The sequence below is a fragment of the Cryptomeria japonica genome, chromosome 3, assembly GCF_030272615.1.
Source record: "Cryptomeria japonica chromosome 3, Sugi_1.0, whole genome shotgun sequence".
Classification (NCBI taxonomy): Eukaryota; Viridiplantae; Streptophyta; class Pinopsida; order Cupressales; family Cupressaceae; genus Cryptomeria; species Cryptomeria japonica.
The window spans coordinates 708,243,911-708,264,583 of NC_081407.1; the positions used below are offsets into that span (position 1 = coordinate 708,243,911).

The window sequence follows — 20,673 nt, forward strand, 5'->3', positions numbered from 1 at the left end:
ATGTCAATAAAAACATAAATGATAAATGTTATAAAATGTCCTCCCGGGGGGTGGCTGGCAAGAAGATATAGAAGCCAGGTAGTCGGTAGATTAACATAAAGATTTTCTAAATTATCAACACCAACATCATCATTAACATTAGATGTAGGAACATTTGAAGAATCACGAATAGTGCCACTACCACTTGCACTAAAAGAGTGCTCACTTTTTGAACTCAAGTGTAACATGTTGGAAAGTGGAAGCATCCAAATTAGTTTTGTATAGCACCATATCACATAGCTTCATGGGGATTTGTGGGTAGTGCCCCTATTGGTATCAAGGAAGGGGTTTGGGGGTAGCACCCCTAGCAGGGCAAGGGAGACCACCATTGCAAACATGCCCAAATGAAGACCTTCAAAACTACATAGGCCTTGATGGGGCATGCTGTTTTCATAATTTTTGAAAACACGATGTGAAAGGTGGAAAAATTAAAAATAAATGAGGTAGAAAAATGGACGAATTTACCCTAGGTTCGCCTAGATCTTTTTTGGGTTTGTTCTAGACATTGACAAACACAACCCCACTCTCACGGATGTAGACCATATCCGCAGGTAGATCAGATCAGATCATGGATCCAGTTCAAACCAAATCAAGACCCAACTGATTTTTAGGAAGACCAAATAACATAGCTTTTAAGTAGTTTTATGTCAATTATAGGAGCATTTTATTTTGTCAATTGTCAAGCACATGTTTAAACAATAGATTTTCCACTAAAATTTCAAAAATGTATTTAGGTTAGGTAGTTCTTATTTTTTGGTTAGTAATGTTATAATGGGATGGAAAGGAAACTTTATTGGAAGAAATTGTTTTTATTTGTTCAATTTGAGGTTAAACTCATTAAAAGTTTATCCTAGTATTTGACTTTATTTATTTATCCCTAATATCAAACCAATCATTTACTCGCATCAACAGTATAGATACCCTATATCAATAAAGCTATAACCAACATAATGAACAAATTTGAAAATAATAATATATTAATAAGCCATGCCATCAAAAAGTGCAAATGCAATTGTATTGTGTCTACAAGAGAAACAAGCTATATCATTGTTTTTTCGTTCACCTTGTCATCTAATGGATGAATATTTAAAATCTTCTTTTACTGGTTTACTGTGCTTATTCATCAATAGAAGTCAAACTTAAGTACATCATTAGGTCTTAGTAACTGCAATACTTACATGGTGCCAATTTTCTTGTAATTGTAATTGAAAACAAAAAATAGTATTCTTTGGAATATGGATTGGTAGCACATTATGTTGCATGAATATTGTATGTCAATGATGTATGATTTATCTTGCATCAACTTTCAATATCAGATTGCTTTTAAGGTTTGGTTAATAATTTAACATGTTTCTTTTATTGAAGGTTCATGATATATTTTCATGCTGTTTCATATATTTTATTTCATTTGACTTTTATGTTCTCATGTCTCTTTTACAAATACAAAGGTTTTCTTGATTGTACTTGCAGGGAATCTTGCCAGAGGGTAAACCACGTGGTATTAGTGGACTTGGCCTACCAGGTGAGGAAGAATTTTAATGAGTACTGCTTATATTGTTATTTGTTCTTCAAGGAATTTTTGAAAACGCTTATAATCGCCATTTTAACTACATAAAACCATAACTGATCCTTAAGATTTCTTTGCCATAAATAATAAATAGATAAGTGCTCTGTTGTGTTCAGTCTTTTGAAATGGAATAGCACCTATCATTGTCAGATAACAGGTAGAATCATTGGGTCTGAAGAGATAGAGTACACAAAGTGTTTTTTATTCTTCTGTCCATTGCGTATGCAGTCTTAGATAGATAGGGTTTGTGTTTTTTTGAAATAAATTTTGTGGTTTATCTTTTTGAAATTGGCATCTTGATAATGAATTTTAATTCGTCTTTGACAGTCTGAGCTGTTTTTTTAGCTTAGATGCCACAATTAGAGAATTTTTTGTTAGATTTACCTAGAACACACATCTAGCTCCATTGATCGAGACACTTTATTCTTTTTTGAATTTTTCCTTACAAATTGGTCTATTTTAAATTTGAGTTATAAAACACTCCGATTGTCCACTCTGTTTTGAAGAGGGATTGAAGCATCATATCTTGTGCATGCTAATGATCAGCTGGAAAAAAAATTCTCTATTTTCTCTGAGCCCTCAGTCACCAAAATTGGTTCCTGTATATCTAGCGTTTCTCATGAGAATCAGCTGTATCTGTAAACTTTGCCAATTCTACTGCATGCCCTGTGTTGAGTGTTTCTTCAACTTGTCAAATGGAACAAAATAATTTTAAGCCTAAAATTTCTAATTTTTCTGTGTCACAAATACTTAAGAAGAAAACTAGGAATGAGATAAAGTGGGAACCACCAACACTGGTCTACGTAAAACTCAATTTTGAGAGGGTGGCTGAAGGCAACCTTAACCTAGCAGGGGTTGGGGAAATTCTTGAAGACAACAGAGTAACTTTATTGTGCATTTACTGCTATTGTGGACATTGCTCTAGAACTGGGCTGAGGCTTGTAGAGCAATATTATCTGCCTTCCTGGTGATTGAAGGAAACTTGAATGATTATTAGCACTGTTACTGGTTTACTCAGATTAGCCCTGGATCCAGGTCCAGTTTGTACCCAGTCCAGTCCACCATGGGTGTGGACAGGGCTCTTTAGAGGTCACCTGAGTTTGTCGAGGTATGCTCTGCAGCATGCCAAGGCAAACCTGCACCGAAATCAGGCGCCATTTTTTTTCCTAAAACCTTTTTTAATTTTTTTTCACTTTTTTCATGAAACAGCACCATTCCAGTTAAGAAGCCAAGAAAAATGTGGTAGCAAGGTCAACATTCCTGTGCAGACATCCGAACCTGTTTGCTTGGCTCTTCTGATATTATCAATATGCTTATTGATTTCAACGCTTCATCCAGCCTTGTTATTGTTGTTAACACTAATAGTTAATGTAATTTAATTATACTAGTAATTTTTGGAGGATATGGTTTAGATTTTAGGGCATTTAATTACAGTTTTCTTATAGGATACAATTTTGATTTTAGAAGGAGATCTTCCTCATTAATCTGGGCATGTTTATCTTGTTACAGTTAGTCCTGGAGTATTACCTGCTGCATTTTTCTGTAAAAAGTAATAGTTACTGTCTTCATTTAAATAAAAACATGTTACACATTCTTTACATTTTATAAGCTTTTAAACATCCACCGCATTTGTATGTGAATTGCATTTATTTAGTAAGATTAAATTTTGCTTATTTATTATGTTTTATATTTAATTATTTATTTAGTTTAATGTGCAAATTTATATTTATTAACATTTTCTAAATTAATACAAATTTAACCTTTAAATGTATGTTTTATCATAAAAATGTATGTAGTATGTGGTTATTAACATACATAGATTTATTTACTTTGCTTTTTTAATTTCAGCTATATTTTTGTGGTTATTTGAAGTTGGTACTTAACCAAAAGAAATCAAACCTAAATTTTCTTTTGCTGTATCGGCATATGTGAACTCCTGTACCTGACCTCAAACCTGAACCCAAACTGGTAACTTAGATTATTAGTCAAGCACTTAAAAATAGGTGAGAACAATCTAAATCCTTTATGAGGTTAAATATCTGTAGATAGGCAGTGTTCACTTATAATGTATAAGGACATTACTTGCCAGAAAACATAAAGCTAAGCTGTGGAATCTATAAATTTGGTCCTGAGTTTCAAATTTATAAAACTTTTAAATCTCCCTTGTGATGATCTACTAATGGTGACTGGTGGACTTTGAATGCAATAATAGAAAGATGTGAACAAAATCTGCCAGTTTTGAAATCCTTGGAGATCTTTAAGCAAATGCAATTGGAAGGGGTACAGTCAAATTGTAGCATATTCTTTTAGCATAGTCATTGTTAGAACTTCATTACAGGCTTTGGGGAACAATCAAAATATATGTATGCAGATTTGACAGAAGTTGTAGTTGTCTCAAACTATGATCTCATGAAACAAATACAAGATGGGCTTGTTGACAAATCCTTGTAGATCTCCGTGAAAACAACATTTTGCTAATTTATCTCAAGCATGTGCTGAGATCAAAGGTTTAAACTTTAAAGTTTAAAATCAGGGTTTGGAGGGAAGCCATGAAAATATTTGAAAAAGCATGTGTCTAGTTTTACAGTTGTGAACTTGTGACTGCTCTGATAGAGATGTATACAAAATGTGAATTTGCTTTGTAGTCCATGAGATCTTTCAGCAATTGTAATATCAGGGGTAAGCCCAGAATCATCTTTGCAGATTCCTTCTCCATCTGTCACCGGGCAAGGTGTAGAACACAATCAGTCAATTGCAGTTTCTATCAAGTGGCAGCTCCATTGGGTTTGGTGCAGGGACAGAAAATGTTCATAAATTGATATTCCTGATGAGGCTTTTAGTCTATACTCAAATGTCTTGTAGAAAAGCGGTTTCATGGACCACGGTCTTTGCTAGCTTTGCACAAACGGGCTAGTCAATATTGCCACGCAGATTTGGAATAAAATGCAATGGGTTCATATTAACTGTTAAGGTGATCTACTGTATATTGGTGAGAAGTTCCCCAGGTTGGGCCAATCTTGATGCCTTGGGATTTAAAAAGATTATCTTTAAGCAAACAACATGTTTGATAAAATGCCTGAGCAAGATTTAGAATCATGGTCTGCAAAACATCTTTGGGGTAGAAGGGCATTTGAGAATCTAATCTCACAAGATAGAGCCAAATACATTAGGCTTATGTGAGCGTTAGAGTTTGCTTAGCCATTGGAGTATTATCCAGGTTTAACTCTGTTATTGCAAATTTGCAAGAATAAGCACTGGTTTGATAGTTGAAGGTTGGCCAAATCTAAATTAATAAATGAGAAAATATTTTATGCAAAGTAGCTGGATGCTCCTTTGCCCCTCCCTAGCCACGTGTATCCCTATATCCGATACAGCCTGGACACACGTCAGATACTGTACCTATGCGTGCCCAAAAAACCTTGATTTTCCAAACATGCCGAGTACTATGTGATTTGATTTTTTTTTTTAATTTTGGTGTAAATCTTCCTAAATATAATTTAAGAAAACTTCATTCATGTGTTTAAAAAATAAATTGGTATAAACAAAACCTACACCAAATGAGGAAGACAAATGAAATGATTTTCTATTTCAGTGACCCATTTTTTGGGTTATCTTCCAATGCAACTCTACTATTTTTGCATATTGTAAATTGTTAAATCAATTTATAATTATTTATGTAGTCATTATATGTCTATATTGGTTTTGAAGTAATGAAAATCTCCTCTAATAACTTAGAAAATTGTGTTAAATATATGTGTATGTGTTTCTTGTGAATGTCGTTTCCAGCTGTATCCACATTGGGGCTCTTAAAAAATGGCCGTATTTGTGTCCAATACCCTATGCCGATACGTGTCCATGCAACATTGATTTTATGAATAAATTATATTTTAATTTTCTTTTCTTTTTGTTCATCCCAGAGCCATATTTCAACAACCCTTGCCTTGTATGCATGAGCAATTTATCTGCTTGTCACTGTGTTAGATATTGGCATATCTGTAATCTACTGAATGTTGATAGTGCAGGCCTCTATGTCTTGCAAAGCCAAACGTATAGGAGAGATCTAGCTATCTTTCGTTTGTTGGCCCTTTCTCGTAGTGGTTTTGATCATAGAGACATGCAACCTCTTAGGAAAAACTGAAAGCAGGTTGGAGGGCCAACAATATGTTTCTCGGTTTTTATGTGTTATTGTGGTTAGATAACTACTTTAACCGTAGACAAGGCACTAATGCTTTTCTTTGTCCTATTGTTTTTAACACCTTATGATCCTAAAAATTACAACATTTTATGTTGATCTGTTGGAAACCTTCCTGCTACCTTGATCAATATGAGAAGCTTTGAGAATCATCTGATAGTGCCAAGAAAGGTTTTTTTTTTTTGTATTACTTGATGAATGTTTACTCTCTCATCACTAAAAATGTCTCAAAGCAATTTCGTTTTGGCAAAAGCTCAATCATGTTGTGAAACTCACAAATTTAATCAAAAGCGGCACCCCTTAGCTTGTGAGGAAGTTATAAATTCTCTTGTAAGTTCTTGTATGAAGAAGGCAATCCTATCAAATGGTTGAAATCAACAACTCATTCCCAATGCCTCTAATAGATGATGTGACAAGCTTGGTATTCTTCAAATGTGAGATGGCCACAACCTTGTTATAATGGAGAAGGTAATACTCTAAAAATGATTGAAATCAACAATTTATTCCGAATACCTCTAATAGATAATGTGACAAGCTTGATATTCTTCAAATGTGAGATAGACACAACCTTGTTACAATCAAGGTTGGTATTAGTGATTTTTTTTTAGCTCACACAATATACAAGAAAATACTTTTTGCTTGTTACTATTTATGCTCCTAATCCAAACTTTATTTGTTTTAAAGGAAAACAAACCTTTCATGAGCTTAATCTAGGCTAATCCAATAGGATGCATACACATAAGCATAAATTAACCTGGATTAACATATGAGAGCTACAGGTGTGATAATTCTGAATTAAATACTAATTTTAAAAAGTAAATGTGTGTAACATTAGCACTTAGCTATTGGCTTGAAGAGAATAACTTTGTTTTAGTTATGGAATTTGGACTTCCTTGCTATAGGAAATGTGACATTCTAGTTTTTGGTTTTCCTCAAACTCCACACAAGATTTGTGCCTTTGATTCGGTCGAATCCATATTACTTGATCACTTCCGTGTCTACAGATTTGTCCCCTGTTGTGTATAACTGATTTTGTTTGTTGTACATCACTGCTTTCTAATTTTGCCAAATTTCTTGATGTTTGTTATGCTTTGAAGATTGATGGTATTTAAGAATACCTTTAGAGGTTGGTTGAATTCTGATTCCTTTTAGTGTGCCAATTTGAATATTAAAGGATGATAAAATGAATGCAATTGAATGCCTTTAAATACAAATGAATAGAAATGAATTGTACGATTGTGTGTTTGGTTGGCTCACAATGGCTAGTGAAATTGATGGGAATTGGTTATTCTTGAATTTAAATTTTGGAAATTTGGCAGTCAGATCTACTGTCGTCAGATCAAATTCACAACTATAGAAGTGGCTATGATGAAACTAGTGAAATTTGTGCACAAAACAATTATTTGATCATTGTAGGTGCAATAAATTGTGGTCTATATGGATAGATGATAAGGTGCAGATAAATGTGGGAAATGTGTAATAGATATAAGTAAAGGCGAAGGGAATCAGCCCAACTTCACAAGAGATTGTATTGGCACCATAATGTGCCTTTCAAATTTTGCACATTTGTTTCGTAAGATTTTGAAGGGATAAACATGCAGTATTAATAGTGTAGTGCTATTGATTAGGATGTGTCTTGCAATTGGTGTATGTATGATCTAGTTAGAATTTCACCATGTAGAAACATGTTTTATTCTCTGATTTGTGTTGAATGCGTGCAAAACTATAAGTTTGGAGTGCTGGGGTAAAGTGCCTATAATATCTCGTAATATAATTCATTGAAATAGAGAGTTAATAGAATATAGTAGCAAAGTTTTGCTATAATTCATGCATGAAATATCTATGGATTATCATGCATTCTAGTCTTATATTTGTGATGTTCATAGTGTTAACATTGCAGACAATCTACTGAGAATATTGTAACCTAAGCTTGCTTTAGGTGAGAAACACTTGCATGCTAGTGTGCATAGGTAGTTTACAACATAAGTGTTACCTGTGGTCTAAACACATAACGTATTAAACGGTTATCTCAAAGTGGGCACAAAACTATATGGGAAATGGTATAGGTATGCAAATTTCATTATTACAATATTATTATCCTAGACTCATGTTTTGTTATGTATTTTGGTTTGGTTATTATGAAGTACTATACCATATTTTTGGGGTTCCAGCCATGTTGATTAGATACCCCTTGTGGTTATAAGTAGCTTGACCTATTTATAACTTTATAAAGTGTTGCAATTGTTATATTTTTTATAATTGGAGTCGTCAATTAAAAAATCAAGTGGCTTTTGCAAAAAAATATGAAAATAAGGCCAATGTGTTACTCCATATTTGTTTAAAGGTCAAATAAGGGAGTATTAATATTTTTTAATCAGTGAAATCAATATTGGAGTGCCATACCTTGCATATTAACTGAAAAGGATAAGAATATAGAGCACAAAATGGCAACTCTGCAGTGTGCAAAAAAATTCTCTAAAACATATATACATTAAATATATTCTGATACCATATCCAGAGAGCAAACTACATGAAACTACATAGCTATTTACCACTTTCTTCGATTGTTGCATCATTTTCCATGATTGGGGAGGAGTCCTCTGGGTCCAAGGCAAAGGACCAATCCACACCATCAACAGTCAACATAGCAGCCACAACTTTCAAGAATTCCAATCTCCACATGACCTTTTATTTGCAAGTATCCTCATTACCACTTACTGCATTGATGATAAATGGAACTTGGGGCCCATTGTGATTTGAAGAATGGATGGCCAAGGGCCTAGGTCTGGATGAAGCCCCAAACTAACCACTGCATCAGCCACCATTTTCTTTAAGCCCCAATGCCATATTGGCTTTATTAGCATTTTAAAAACTCAGTGAACGCAGTCCTTCTCTTCACCAAGTTCTAGCATCACAACTACAAACATGGATGCAATATCCAAATTCACCCAATGCCTGTGCGCAGACATCATGTAAATATCAGTGTTCCACGGGCATTGGGGACTGGGGGATGCGAGGATGCGTTTCCGGGACGGGGGGACCAAGGGCCTAAGTTTGGGGACGGTGGGGGGACGGCGGCGGGGGGGGCTGGCAGGGTGCTGCTGCTGATATAGTTATACATATACATATAGTACTTGAAAAACTAGTTTTGAAAAGATGTATGACAGTATTACAGTATAAGAATTACATTTCAAATTTTCAAATGAGACTATAGGAAATTTGAAATACTATATCTAAATACCAAGATTTCTTCAATGCTATTTGTGTTGTTATATGGAGCCTAATCAGACTCGGAGGTTAAATTTTCCCCCCTTCTATCGGCGCAATTTCCCCCTATATTTTTCAACGGGGGTTTGGGGGCAGTGCCCCCAAGTTGGGGTCAAGGGGCATCGCCAAGTGTTATTTTTCTATTGGCCCACGTCCAATTAGGGTTACCCCTTAACCCCCCAAAAAGTCACATGTTTATAAAAATTTAAAAAAAATGCTTTTTCTGTTTGCTTTTGACGTGGGTGACGGGAGACGTCTGGGCGTCTCCCCGTCTCTTGAGAGACAGGGAGATGCCCAAACGTCTCCCAAGGAGACGCCCAGACATCTCTTGGGGGACGTCTCCACGTCTCCCTGGGAGACATGGAGACGTCTCGGCGTCCCGACGGCGCTTGGGTGGTGGTGGCGGGACGGCGTGGGACGTCGCGTCCCCGTCCCTCTATCCCCGAGACGTTTCTTACGGGGAGACGTGGCCAAAAGGGGGGGGACGCGTCCCCGTGGAACACTGGTAAATATCCCCCAAAACCAAACTTTTTTACATACAAGAACACAAGATTTTTGTTTTAAAGACTTTCTTTAGACATAGCTTTGTCTCACCTTAGATTGGCACACCATAGTATCCACACACTAGAAGTATGAAAAGTGTCATTGTCCTAAAAAGCATTTCAAAGGGAGTGGAATATGAATTCATCATTCCGCCACTTCAATGCAATACGATTGTGGGTAACTCCCATGAGTGAGAATGCAACATGTAAACCATCACCAAGAATGGATTTTAATTGTTTCATTATTTTGTGGCTAGGGAATTTAGTTGTTAGTCCTTTCCACATATTCTCCATGAAAAATAGCAGCTTGACATCCTAATCAAATGCCAAATTAGCAAGCTTGTGATAGCCTACAGAATCAGAGGAGACTCATGTCAAGCATTTGATGTGTCAACAACTAAAACATTGTCTTGTATGTGAATTGCAAGATTTCTATCTTGTGTACCATGTCATGTCTATGGTAAAGCCCTTGAATTGTGTCAGTAACTCCCAAATTGGGGATATAAATTTGGTGATTTTCCAATGTATGGTTCCTTTCTCCTTATGGTGTTGATCATAATGAGGGAGTCCCCTTTAATGCATATTTTTCTTAATTGAATTTTTTTCTCAATCGAATTCCCATCAATGTAGCTTGAAATTCTACTTGGTTCCTTCCATTTGGAATTTTTTTTGCCGTGATCACAATGCATTAGCTCTAAGCCTATTGATCGGATGATCCCAGAAATCCCCATAAATGGGGGGCAAAGAACGTTGCAATATTACTTGACTGTAAAGAATGTTTTTAGGAAATGTGCCAAGTATTATAAATTTTTTAAAGGGGTATGACATTGAAAGAGGTAATTAATAGTCGTACACTATTCTGGTCTGTTAGAATATTATCAATAGGTGAATAATGTCTGTAAAGGGCTTTTAGTTGGAAAGTTTATATTGTGAAAAAGTAGGGTGGGCCAAGAGAGGGTGGTGGGAGAATGTAACATATAAAAGAAAAAAGCAAGTAGCAAAAATTGTATTGAAAAAGAAAATTCTAAAAATGGAGAAAGCTTGTCTAAGTAAGCTCATCTCATGTTGGTTAGTGAGGTATGATGACAATTGAAGGATAATGCTATAAGGAATGGCTACATTTATTTTGACTTGAAAGTATGATGAAAAGTGATATGCCAGAGGACAAGAAATTGGCCTAGCCAAGTCTATCTTTTTGGAGTCTGCTTCATTGATTTATGCACCAAAAACCACAAACTCCTTCCTAAGCAGTTTTGCTACCTTAGAGATTTTTTTTTACCATGCGTACATGTTCATTTATCATAACTTTACAAAGAAAATTTGAAAAGACAACAAGTATGAGCAAGGACAATCTTTGAGGTATACAGATTATCTAAGGAAGTTGCTAACATGTCTAAATATGCATTTCAAAAGGTTGTTAGTTTACAGCTGGAAAACAAGAATATGCAAAATCAAGTTGAATCACTTTGGAAATCAGATCCATATACAGGAAATTTGTGCAAGAATTATGATAGCAATGACCTGCAACAGAACCAATTTATCATTGACCATGGGAAGAGTTGATGTTTAACAATAACAGAAGTAATTTAGGTCTCAGTTTTATCACATAATGTCGTAAGTACAATAAAATATTGTATAACTTTTCTACATTGCACTCCTCTTATCACAAATTTCAAGGGCGAATGAAGCATCGATACACTTATCACAAATTTCAAGGGCGAATGAAGCATCGATACACTAATTGATTTAAGGTAACCTCACCTCAATATTATACTTCAATTCTCAATATACCAATTTATATTTAATTAAATCAGGGATGAAATTGATTAAGTTTTAATTTTTCCCAGATTCATACTATTGTATATCCTTCAATTTGTGGAAACATAAGTTAAAGATAATCAACCAAAATTGGTGTATGGGAGAAACGTTTTGGTATTTAGCCTGACCTTTTCTGTTATGCTATTAAGAGAGAATTTTCATCTGTGGAACTAATTGTTTTGTGGTTTGCTTCAGAAGAGGTACTACAGGGTGTGGCAGCTGGTGTAGATATTTTTGATAGCACGTATCCAAAGGGGCATACGTACAGATTAATTTTGATTTGTGTGATTTACTTTTTAACTTATTTCATCTCTGGATATATTGGGTAGCTTCTCATTCCTCATAAGAAACTCTATTTTATTGCACCCTAGTCAAATGATGCAAATCTTTTCAGTTTATTCTATAAAGCAATCCTTAATTTTATCCAGATATCCTTATCTTCTTACAATAGGAGGTTATGCTATGACATTTCCTCTTAACATGGACAACAATGTCATAAAAGCATCGCACATGGAATTGAGTGACATGGGAGCTGATTTATCCAAAATTAATTTACGTGCAACAATGTACAGGTTTGTGATTTAAAGAGCTAAATTTTTCCTGTCCTAAAGATTACACTATGTTTTCTTTTATGTTAGCTTAACATTATAATAAATCCTAAACATTTTTTTATTGAATTTCATTTTAATTTTTTTTGGAGAAAAATGGTTGATAACAGTGAAGTTTCTTTTTCTTTGCATATTAATGTAAATATATTATCAACAGTAGAGTTTGTCTGTTCAACCTTCAAACAGTCCTGACTTTTATCTATTTAAAGCCATAGGATTCCTTTAGGTAGTAATTCAAAGAAAATCTGCATAGACAAGGAAAAACTTAAAAGCAAAGGAAAACGAATGCTCTATCAAATATATAATGAATGAACTTATAACCTAGGAATATGGATTACAGTCTTGTTTGCCTCTTCCTAGTGCATATTTGTGTCATTAAATATGCATTACCTCTTATTTATGGACAATAAATGCAATTTAACAAATTATTAATTGATGGGTGAAAAAAAGCAAAAAAAATTGAAATTGACATAAGGGCAATTTGACAGTGTATTGTTATGGTTTTGAGGCTTGTAACAAATTTGTTTTACTTTTATCTGATTACTAATACCAGATGCACATCTATGGTTGCGGAATGAATTCAGTGTAAACTGCACAGAAATTGATTACTAGACCTATTTACATGGTTGAGCTTTTTCTTTTCCTAAATGGCATGAAGTAGATTTATGTGCTCTTATTGGACTTTTTCTCGTCATATCAATGTAAAGCTTACTGTCTAGCATTATCAGCACTCTTCTTAATCCCTTGTTTGCAAGAGAAGAGAAAGTGACATTTACAGTAGACTGGGAGTTAACACCCATTTATCAATAGCAAGATTTTTAGTTATTTTTTCTCATAATCAAAACCACATAATTGCATCATTTATAAACTATAGGTGCGGTTACTAACTGAGAAACATTGAAGTAATATTATATTATGTTACATTATAATTCCTATTGTTACATGTAATATAATGTATGATATTGGGTTTGCTTCTCCCAGCCCCTGTACCTGGTTCATCGGGTCTGTTCCAGGGGCAAGTTCATCTGGGCAACCTGAATACATCTCGGACGCACTCGGAAATGGGCTGTCAAAGTTATGACCTGTACAAACCTGATTAGATCTACAAGCCAAACAACCTTAAAATTTTAAGCAAACTACAACCTTTTATAAGGATCCTTAAATCAAAAAATAAAACTCTAAAAAGCTATATACAACCTCAAAGTGTAAACATGTAAAACAAAAAGACTACATCTACCATTCCAACTTTCCAAAATTTTAAAATTTTCATTGCTCAAGCTTGCTAATTTTTTTCAGTGGTGAAGGATTGCAAGTGATTGTTAACAAAAGTGGGTAAGCTTCAAGCTTATGATTTTGACATTAAGTACATGAAGACTAAGAAGAATGTGGTTGCTAATGCTCTTTCCCATATGCCTATTCTCTATGCAATATTTTTTTATTGCTGATGATTGGAAGGCTTCTATCATGGATGAATATGTCAAGAATGCCTTTGCTATGGGTTTTTTGTATAAGAGTATGAAGGATGACAAGATCGTTTTGGTGCATATCTTAAAGTGTATATGAACAAAATACTCCTTGTGCATGAGTCCAAGATTGTGGGGACTTTGCATGATGCACCTATAGCTGGCCACTAAGCTTCTACAAAACTTATAGTTAGTTGAGAGAGGTTTTCTTCAAAGGGCCTCAAGAAGGATGTTTGTAGGCATATTAGAGACACTGCTTGCCAATGGAATAAAGCAAAGCACACTTACCTAGCAAGTTTACTACAGCCCTTGCACATTCCTAACTAGAAATGGGAATGCATATCTATAAATTTAACCATAGGTCCTAAAGTGAATGGCAGGGACTGCATTTTTGTTGCTGTGGATTGATTAACTAAATTTGCTGATTTCCTTGCCATCCCTATTGAGATAAGAGAACCATAGGTGGCTGACCTCTTTCTTAGAGAGGTATGTAAACTACATGGCTTGCTTAAGACCATTGTTAGTGATAGGGACAACAGATTCCTTAGCTACTTTTGGTAGGAGTTATGTTTCTTGACTTGCATCAAGCTCACTATTGGTACCAGAATAGCCTAGACAAATAGATAGACATAATTAATAGTGTGTAAGCAAGTTACTTAAGGAATTATGTTACATATTGGGTTAAGTTGCTAAACCTTGGAGGGCATTGTATAATACAAATTACCACATGCCCATTGGCATGGCACCATTTATGGCATTATATGGATATAATGCACCTAACTCCATTTTTTTGTTGTTAACTAATAACCGTGTGCCAATAGTTGGTTTCTTTGTGGGGCATAGGAAAGAAATTTTGAGGTCAGCTAGAGATCATTTGTAGTGGACACAAAATAAAATAAAACTTGGCATAGATCAATGTCGTACTAAGAGATCATTTGAGGTTAGAGATATGATCTTTCTATGCCTATAGCATCCATGAAACAAAGTGCAGCTATAAAGCTCAAATCTTACTTTTGTGAACCATGCAAAATATTGAAGGTGGTGGCTTTCAAGTTGGGGGTTACCAATAGGTAGTTAGATTCACAGTTTTTTCCATGTACCTTTCATTATAAAGGAACTTGGATAATATGTTACACCATTAGTTGAATTTCTGCCCCTAGATGATGAGAGGATACATGTATAGTTTTGAAATTCTATTATTGAGACATGATAGAAAAGATTGAGAATAGGATCATTGTGGAGTATTTGTTCCATTAGAGGAGCTTAAACATTGAGAATGCTATTTGGGAGGGGCTAGAGATACTTGAACATTTGATATTTCATTGCTATGGGAAAGCAATTCTAAGAAGGGTTGACTTGTAATGTCCCCTTTTAATTGAGTCAACATGTGTGGGACCTAGAAGACCATTTCTATACTTCCTGATGGGTGAGTGATTGCTAAGGAAGATGTGGTGAGGATTGGTTTTGTCTCTTTGTCCTTAGCATTTTTTTGAGTCCTGGACCATTTTCTAATCTTATGTGGTTGGTTGGATGGGGGAGGGTCCTCCACCATTAGTCTCCTCATGAGGGATTTACCTTTAAGGGGAGCACTTTGCTGTTGACATTGTTCATGTCCTTAGATTTTTAACTATATAAATTTGTTATAATTACCCCAGGAGAATGTATACCTATTTTTTAGTGGCTTTGGAGGGCCAATGGGGACATGATGTCATGTATCTTGTTGGATTTGGGTGTGGCTTAGCTATGCATAGTGCTTTATCTTAGTTTGTTTTGGTGAGGGGTTCTCAATCTATAATTAAAAACAAGAGGAATCCAAGTAGGAACAAGAAGATACTTAGGGGAAATAACATCATAGGCATAAGTAGAAGGCTGCACAACAACAAGAAGTATAGATGGGAAAGCTATGGTAGGTGGGAGTTGGTACAATAGAGGTAAACATATCAAAGCATATAGGAAGGGTAGGTTTCTATTGGTTGGAAAAAAGATGAAAATTGTTTCTTTTGTTTGCTTGGGGAAAAAGGGACTATGATGGGTTGGTGGTTGAAGAGTAGGTGCAATCTTAGTAGGCAAGAGAAGAGGAAGGGTAGAGTGAGGGGAATAGTTGTAATCTTTGGTTGGGTAGGAGGTAGCGTAGGTTTGGTTTAGGTAGGACAAGATTGAGGTTTGGGTTGGATAGGAGAATTTGAGGTTGCTTATTCTTTGGCGAGTATGGTGGTGAAAATAGAGGTGAAGTATAAGTTGTAGTAAGAGACATAATCACTTGTGGTTGGGAGTGAGGATTGTGTGGAACAATAGATGGATAAGAAGAGGGAGGTATTCTGAAAGAGGAGAGAACAAAAGTGGATGCATCAAAAGGGTTTTGAGGACAAGAAGCGGGGAAGATGAAGCATTGGTATGGACAATGTGACTAATGCACTACAAGATGTCAAGTCTTGACGAATGAGATAATATCATTTGGCTCAAGGTATTGACCAAAGAAGTGTCTATACCATTCTCATGGGTGCTAAATTCATTTATGAGGATTTGTAGTTGTGAGATGATCCTTAGACATTTTTGGGATTCTATATATGTTCGTAGTAAGCATCATTAAAAGGAGAAAAAATGTTTTCTTCTTTAGGAGTAGGAAGAGGAAGGTTAGTCATTGTGGGATTAAGGCAAAGGCTACAACATAAAAGACTAAACTAGAGTGGGATTGGAGCATGAACAAGTAGGTGGGTGGATGTCTAGGGACTACAATTTGAATGAAGGAGAAGAACAAAGGTGAAAGGAATGGGTGAAAAAGTTAAAATAAAGATTAGTGTTGTGAAAGGAAGAGTAGGTCTAGAGAAGAGTTAGAGTAAGATTGTGAATAGAAAAGTAACATAGGAAAGTGTTTTGAAAAGGAATCTAGATGCTAAAAAGGGAATAAGAATGTCAAAGAGAGAAACTATGTTCCATTGAATCATGCGATGGGGGGACAAAGGAACCAAGGGCCTAGATTTGGGGATTGCGAGGGGATGACATTGCAAATATGTATATACTTAAAAAGATAGTTATTAAAAAACTTAGAAGGAATAATGTATGAATTTGAAATACTCAAACATATTCCATTCAACAATGAAAATTTTAAATATCAATATATTTATATTATATTCAAAATGATGATTACATTAAAAAATCTAAATACAATTTGGCCAATAGCCTTGTTTCTAAAATCATCATTCATCCCCAAAGTTTGTGTCAAATTCCTCGTCTTTTAAACTATTAGACTCCTCGACGTCAAGCCCTTCCAAACCAATACCCTTCACCCTAGGCCCTAGAGTAGAAGCTACATCTTGGATGTTGGCTCTTCATCCCATTAGGCTAATGCTCTCTCCTTGTATGTAAGCGTGTTGTAGTTAGTGAGATGCAAGGCACTATGTACAACTACAAGCTCCTTTGCCCTCCTAGAGATGAGCCAATTCCTCTTAAAATAGTGGATGAGACCAATTCCTCTCAATAGTAGAATTAGAAATCTGGGACAATAGATGAATGGCTAGTGTGGTTGTCAAATATTTAGGCCTATACATAGTCCATAGAATTAGATCCTTTTTTGCTATAGTCTCCTTGTCCTTTCCATCTTTGGCCTCTTGAATATCCCCTAAGAGTGGCATTTTGTATAGGGGCTATTCTGCTAGGTCTTTGCACATACTACTTCTAGATCAATGCATAGGCAGCCATGTGCAAGGGCTTTGTAAGCTTCTCCTATCAACAATGAATGGTCGACTAAATATGTTCAATATATAACTTTAATGTTTGGTATTTCTCTTGTACAACGGCCTTCATTTGGCCAAGCATAGTGTCAACACACTTATACATCTCCTTCAAGGCTAGGTCCATTTGCATTCCTATATCTAATAACTTTGAAGACTATAATAATGATGGCAACAATGTATTTCATATCAGCCCAAAAAGTGTCACTCTCCACCACCTCCTTCACCTTTCTTCCCTACTCTAACTTAAAATTAAGTCACTAATTCAACTCTGATGTCATGATAATTACTCGCAATGTCTCTTGTAACTCTAGCATCCTCTCCAAGGGAACAAAGTTATCCTTAGAGGTCTTAAATAGTACACGTGAAATATGTTGGTGTTAGATAAACATCTACACATCGGTAGCATGATTAGCCACCTCTTTGATCCATGCGACGTCCTTGAGTGCATTATTCATGGCATGCACACAACAAAAAGTTGACCAAATATCCTTGCAGGCTACCTCAATCAATTTCCTTTCAATTTTGTAGACATATGCTACATTTGTCACTGCTTGCACTACATTCTCTAGCCAAAACCTCTTCAATAGTATATCTAAAGATTTAGAACTGAAAATTAGAATCCTTGCAATGCCTTGAACACTCAATAGCTCTAAGGAAGTAAGGGCCCTTTGTACATGTGACCATAGTGTTGATGAGTGGGCAATGGTTGATATTTATCCACGCATCCATGATTATGCTACATCCAGTACTGAGAGATGTAGCCTTTATTTTCTCCATTAGAATATTAACCTTGTAATAGTTCTTATCCAAGATTGTTGTTCTCAATTATGTCTCCTAGTGACACATTTGATGATTCTACTCTTATTATTTTTCCCATGGACTCCTTGTAATAATTGAGAATATTCAGAATAAAATAACCTTATTTCCCAAATCATATATAGATATAAAAAGTACCTCAGTTCTGCGAATATCTTTATTATTGCAAATACTCTAACGTCCTTAATCACTAATAAAATAAAGAGAAATTACATATAGTTGATGCAGAATTGCTCAAGTCCTGAGACCTTCCTGCATCACAGTCTTGGGAGAGCATGTCAATTTGGAAGACCTGCATTTGACAAAGGGGATCCTTGTGGAAAGATGCAGAATTATTTTTGATCCTTGAAAATCTCTGAATTTCTTGGGCTTTTCAATTTGCTGAGTTTGAGTCCGAGTCTTGTAACACTGATTTAGAAATTTAGAGAAATTAGAAATTTGTGGAGCAGTTATTGTTCCTTGTCTAAACTGGAAGGCATTTGTTTTTCTACTTCACTTCTTCCAATCAGATGGAATACGCTTTATCTCAGTGCCTTCCCTCATGAATGTGGTATATTCTTTCATCCATCTGCAACCTCTCTAAGCTAATCTACCTCATCAAGGTACATGTGTAATGGACTTTTTTAGTTCTATAATTTTAAGAAAGCTTGGTCTTTTTTGTTTCTTCTTCCTCATTGCTTTGGGTTGTAATGTTATTTATAATCTCTCTGTTCTGCAAACTCCAGACATAGAGATCTAAACTCTTAATATTGTCATTGGCTCTATTTTGCAGACTCCAGACATAGAGATCTAAACTCATGATATTGTCATTGGCTTTCTGCTGGTGTTAGTTGACTATGGCCATTTGAGGGCTATTTGGAGAATATAAAAATACCTTTGGAGGAAGAGAGAGTTATGCCACGCTTAAAGTGATTAAGAAGCATTGCGTTCCTCATCAAAGTTGTTTATTTATTGCCAAAATAGTCTGAGATTAAAACAGCATTGATGCTTAGTCCTTTCTAAAACTAGAAATGGGCTAAAATTTTACCAGCTTGTATTTAATTGCTAGCAGATCATTTTTGGAGGCATCTGCTTGAGGAAACAGCAGACACTTATACACATTGTACCATGTATAAACTTAGAAGCCTGCTTTCCTCCATGTAAATTGGAGCCTCTTGATATCTGCGTGTTAATGAGTATATGAAATCGCATTCCTTTTTATGCTAATTTGAGGAGACACTGGTTTTTATCTTTTACAAGTTCATACATCGCTGTCAATTTTTTGCCAGTTTGAAGAAACAGTTCACATTCACACACAGATGCAAGCTCTGGGTAGGAATAAATGCATGCCACTGTGTTTTTAACATGGTTTTTGGGCCATTTCACTGTATTTCTTCAGAGGTCGTTTTATGCAAGGATACAACTAGATTTCCTTTATCCCCTTCTAGCAGATGTATGTTTTCAGTCTAATTGACTTACTGTGTATTTTCTACAGAAATGACACCTCGCCACTCATGGAAAGCTGCACCTGTTATACTTGTCAGAGGCATACAAAAGCTTACATCCATCATTTGTTAAGTACACATGAAATGCTGGCACAGACATTATTGGAAATGTATTCCTTTTGTCCTCCCGAATTGACTTGTAAATTTATCTTTTTAATTTGTCTTCTGTTGAAGGAAATTGTCATCTGAGTTTTTGATATAATTAAAAATAGCACCTTGGTAGTGAATTAAGCATGTGACATTATTTGTTTAACTTGACATGGTTTTCTACATGATTTCTCCAATGTGCAGACATAACACTCATCACTATCTGGAATTTTTCCAAGCTATAAGAGATGCAATCAATGGGAACTACTTCACAGCATTTCATTCGTGGTTCGTCAAACATAGAAGAGAGCACATCATACCCACCTGCACGAGCTTGTGAAGTACATGAATGGATTTAATCTTGATGTAATCGCAATTTGCCATTTGAGGGACTTATAACTGTTCAGATGTATTCACCCGACTGAAAGCAGAGATAATAACTCCATGATAACTCTTTGTTCTAAAGAGCTATTGCAGGCTTCTTTTATTCAGTGACAAGTATAATTGAACTTTGAGCGATGTAAAGATCATTTTTATAAGTTTGTCTTCACTTCCATGTATAATGCTTTTTCAGGTAAGCCCTGGGGATCCATATGTGCTAAAGCAAACGGCAGGGGTATAAGTCTGTCTTATGAAAGTAGCTATCAGGCTGCAGTGCTTCTCTCTACAATCATACGTTGGAGAACCCAATTTTGCCGTTCGGTAGCAGTTTTGTAAACATTGACAACATTTTGAATTTAATTTGCCAATTGTTGAACTGGTTGAGATGGTTATGATTACTTAAGCAGAACCGGAATATTCATTAACATGTATTGCCGTACAGAAGTACATTTTGAGAGCAATTAATCAGTAAGCCTTGACTACGTGAAGTCATGACGTACACTAACGGTTATACATAGTTTGTTAAAGCGGGAATATAAATTTGTAAAAGCCTTCAAAAACTGCAACGAATCATAGCCACATGAGTGACTGTCATAGTACGTACTTCATTGTGGGAGAAGAAATCTCTTCAGTAGAAGGATGCTCATAAAAAGTGATGAGCAATACACATTATAA

General features: G+C 35.4%; 1 protein-coding gene across 2 annotated transcripts in view; it reads left to right on the plus strand.

Annotated features, from left to right (window-relative positions):
• Positions 1-20,374, plus strand: part of LOC131066522 (uncharacterized) — an 86,630-nt gene extending 66,256 nt beyond the window's left edge. For both annotated transcript variants that reach the window (XM_058001296.2, XM_058001297.2), the window contains 5 exons: positions 1,510-1,561; positions 11,621-11,669; positions 11,854-11,997; positions 19,521-19,640; positions 19,822-20,374. In XM_058001296.2, the coding sequence (XP_057857279.2) occupies positions 1,510-1,561; positions 11,621-11,669; positions 11,854-11,997; positions 19,521-19,640; positions 19,822-19,957 (501 nt within the window). In that variant the 3' untranslated portion in view covers positions 19,958-20,374. The remainder of the gene's footprint in view (positions 1-1,509; positions 1,562-11,620; positions 11,670-11,853; positions 11,998-19,520; positions 19,641-19,821) is intronic.
• Positions 20,375-20,673: the final 299 nt, after the last annotated feature.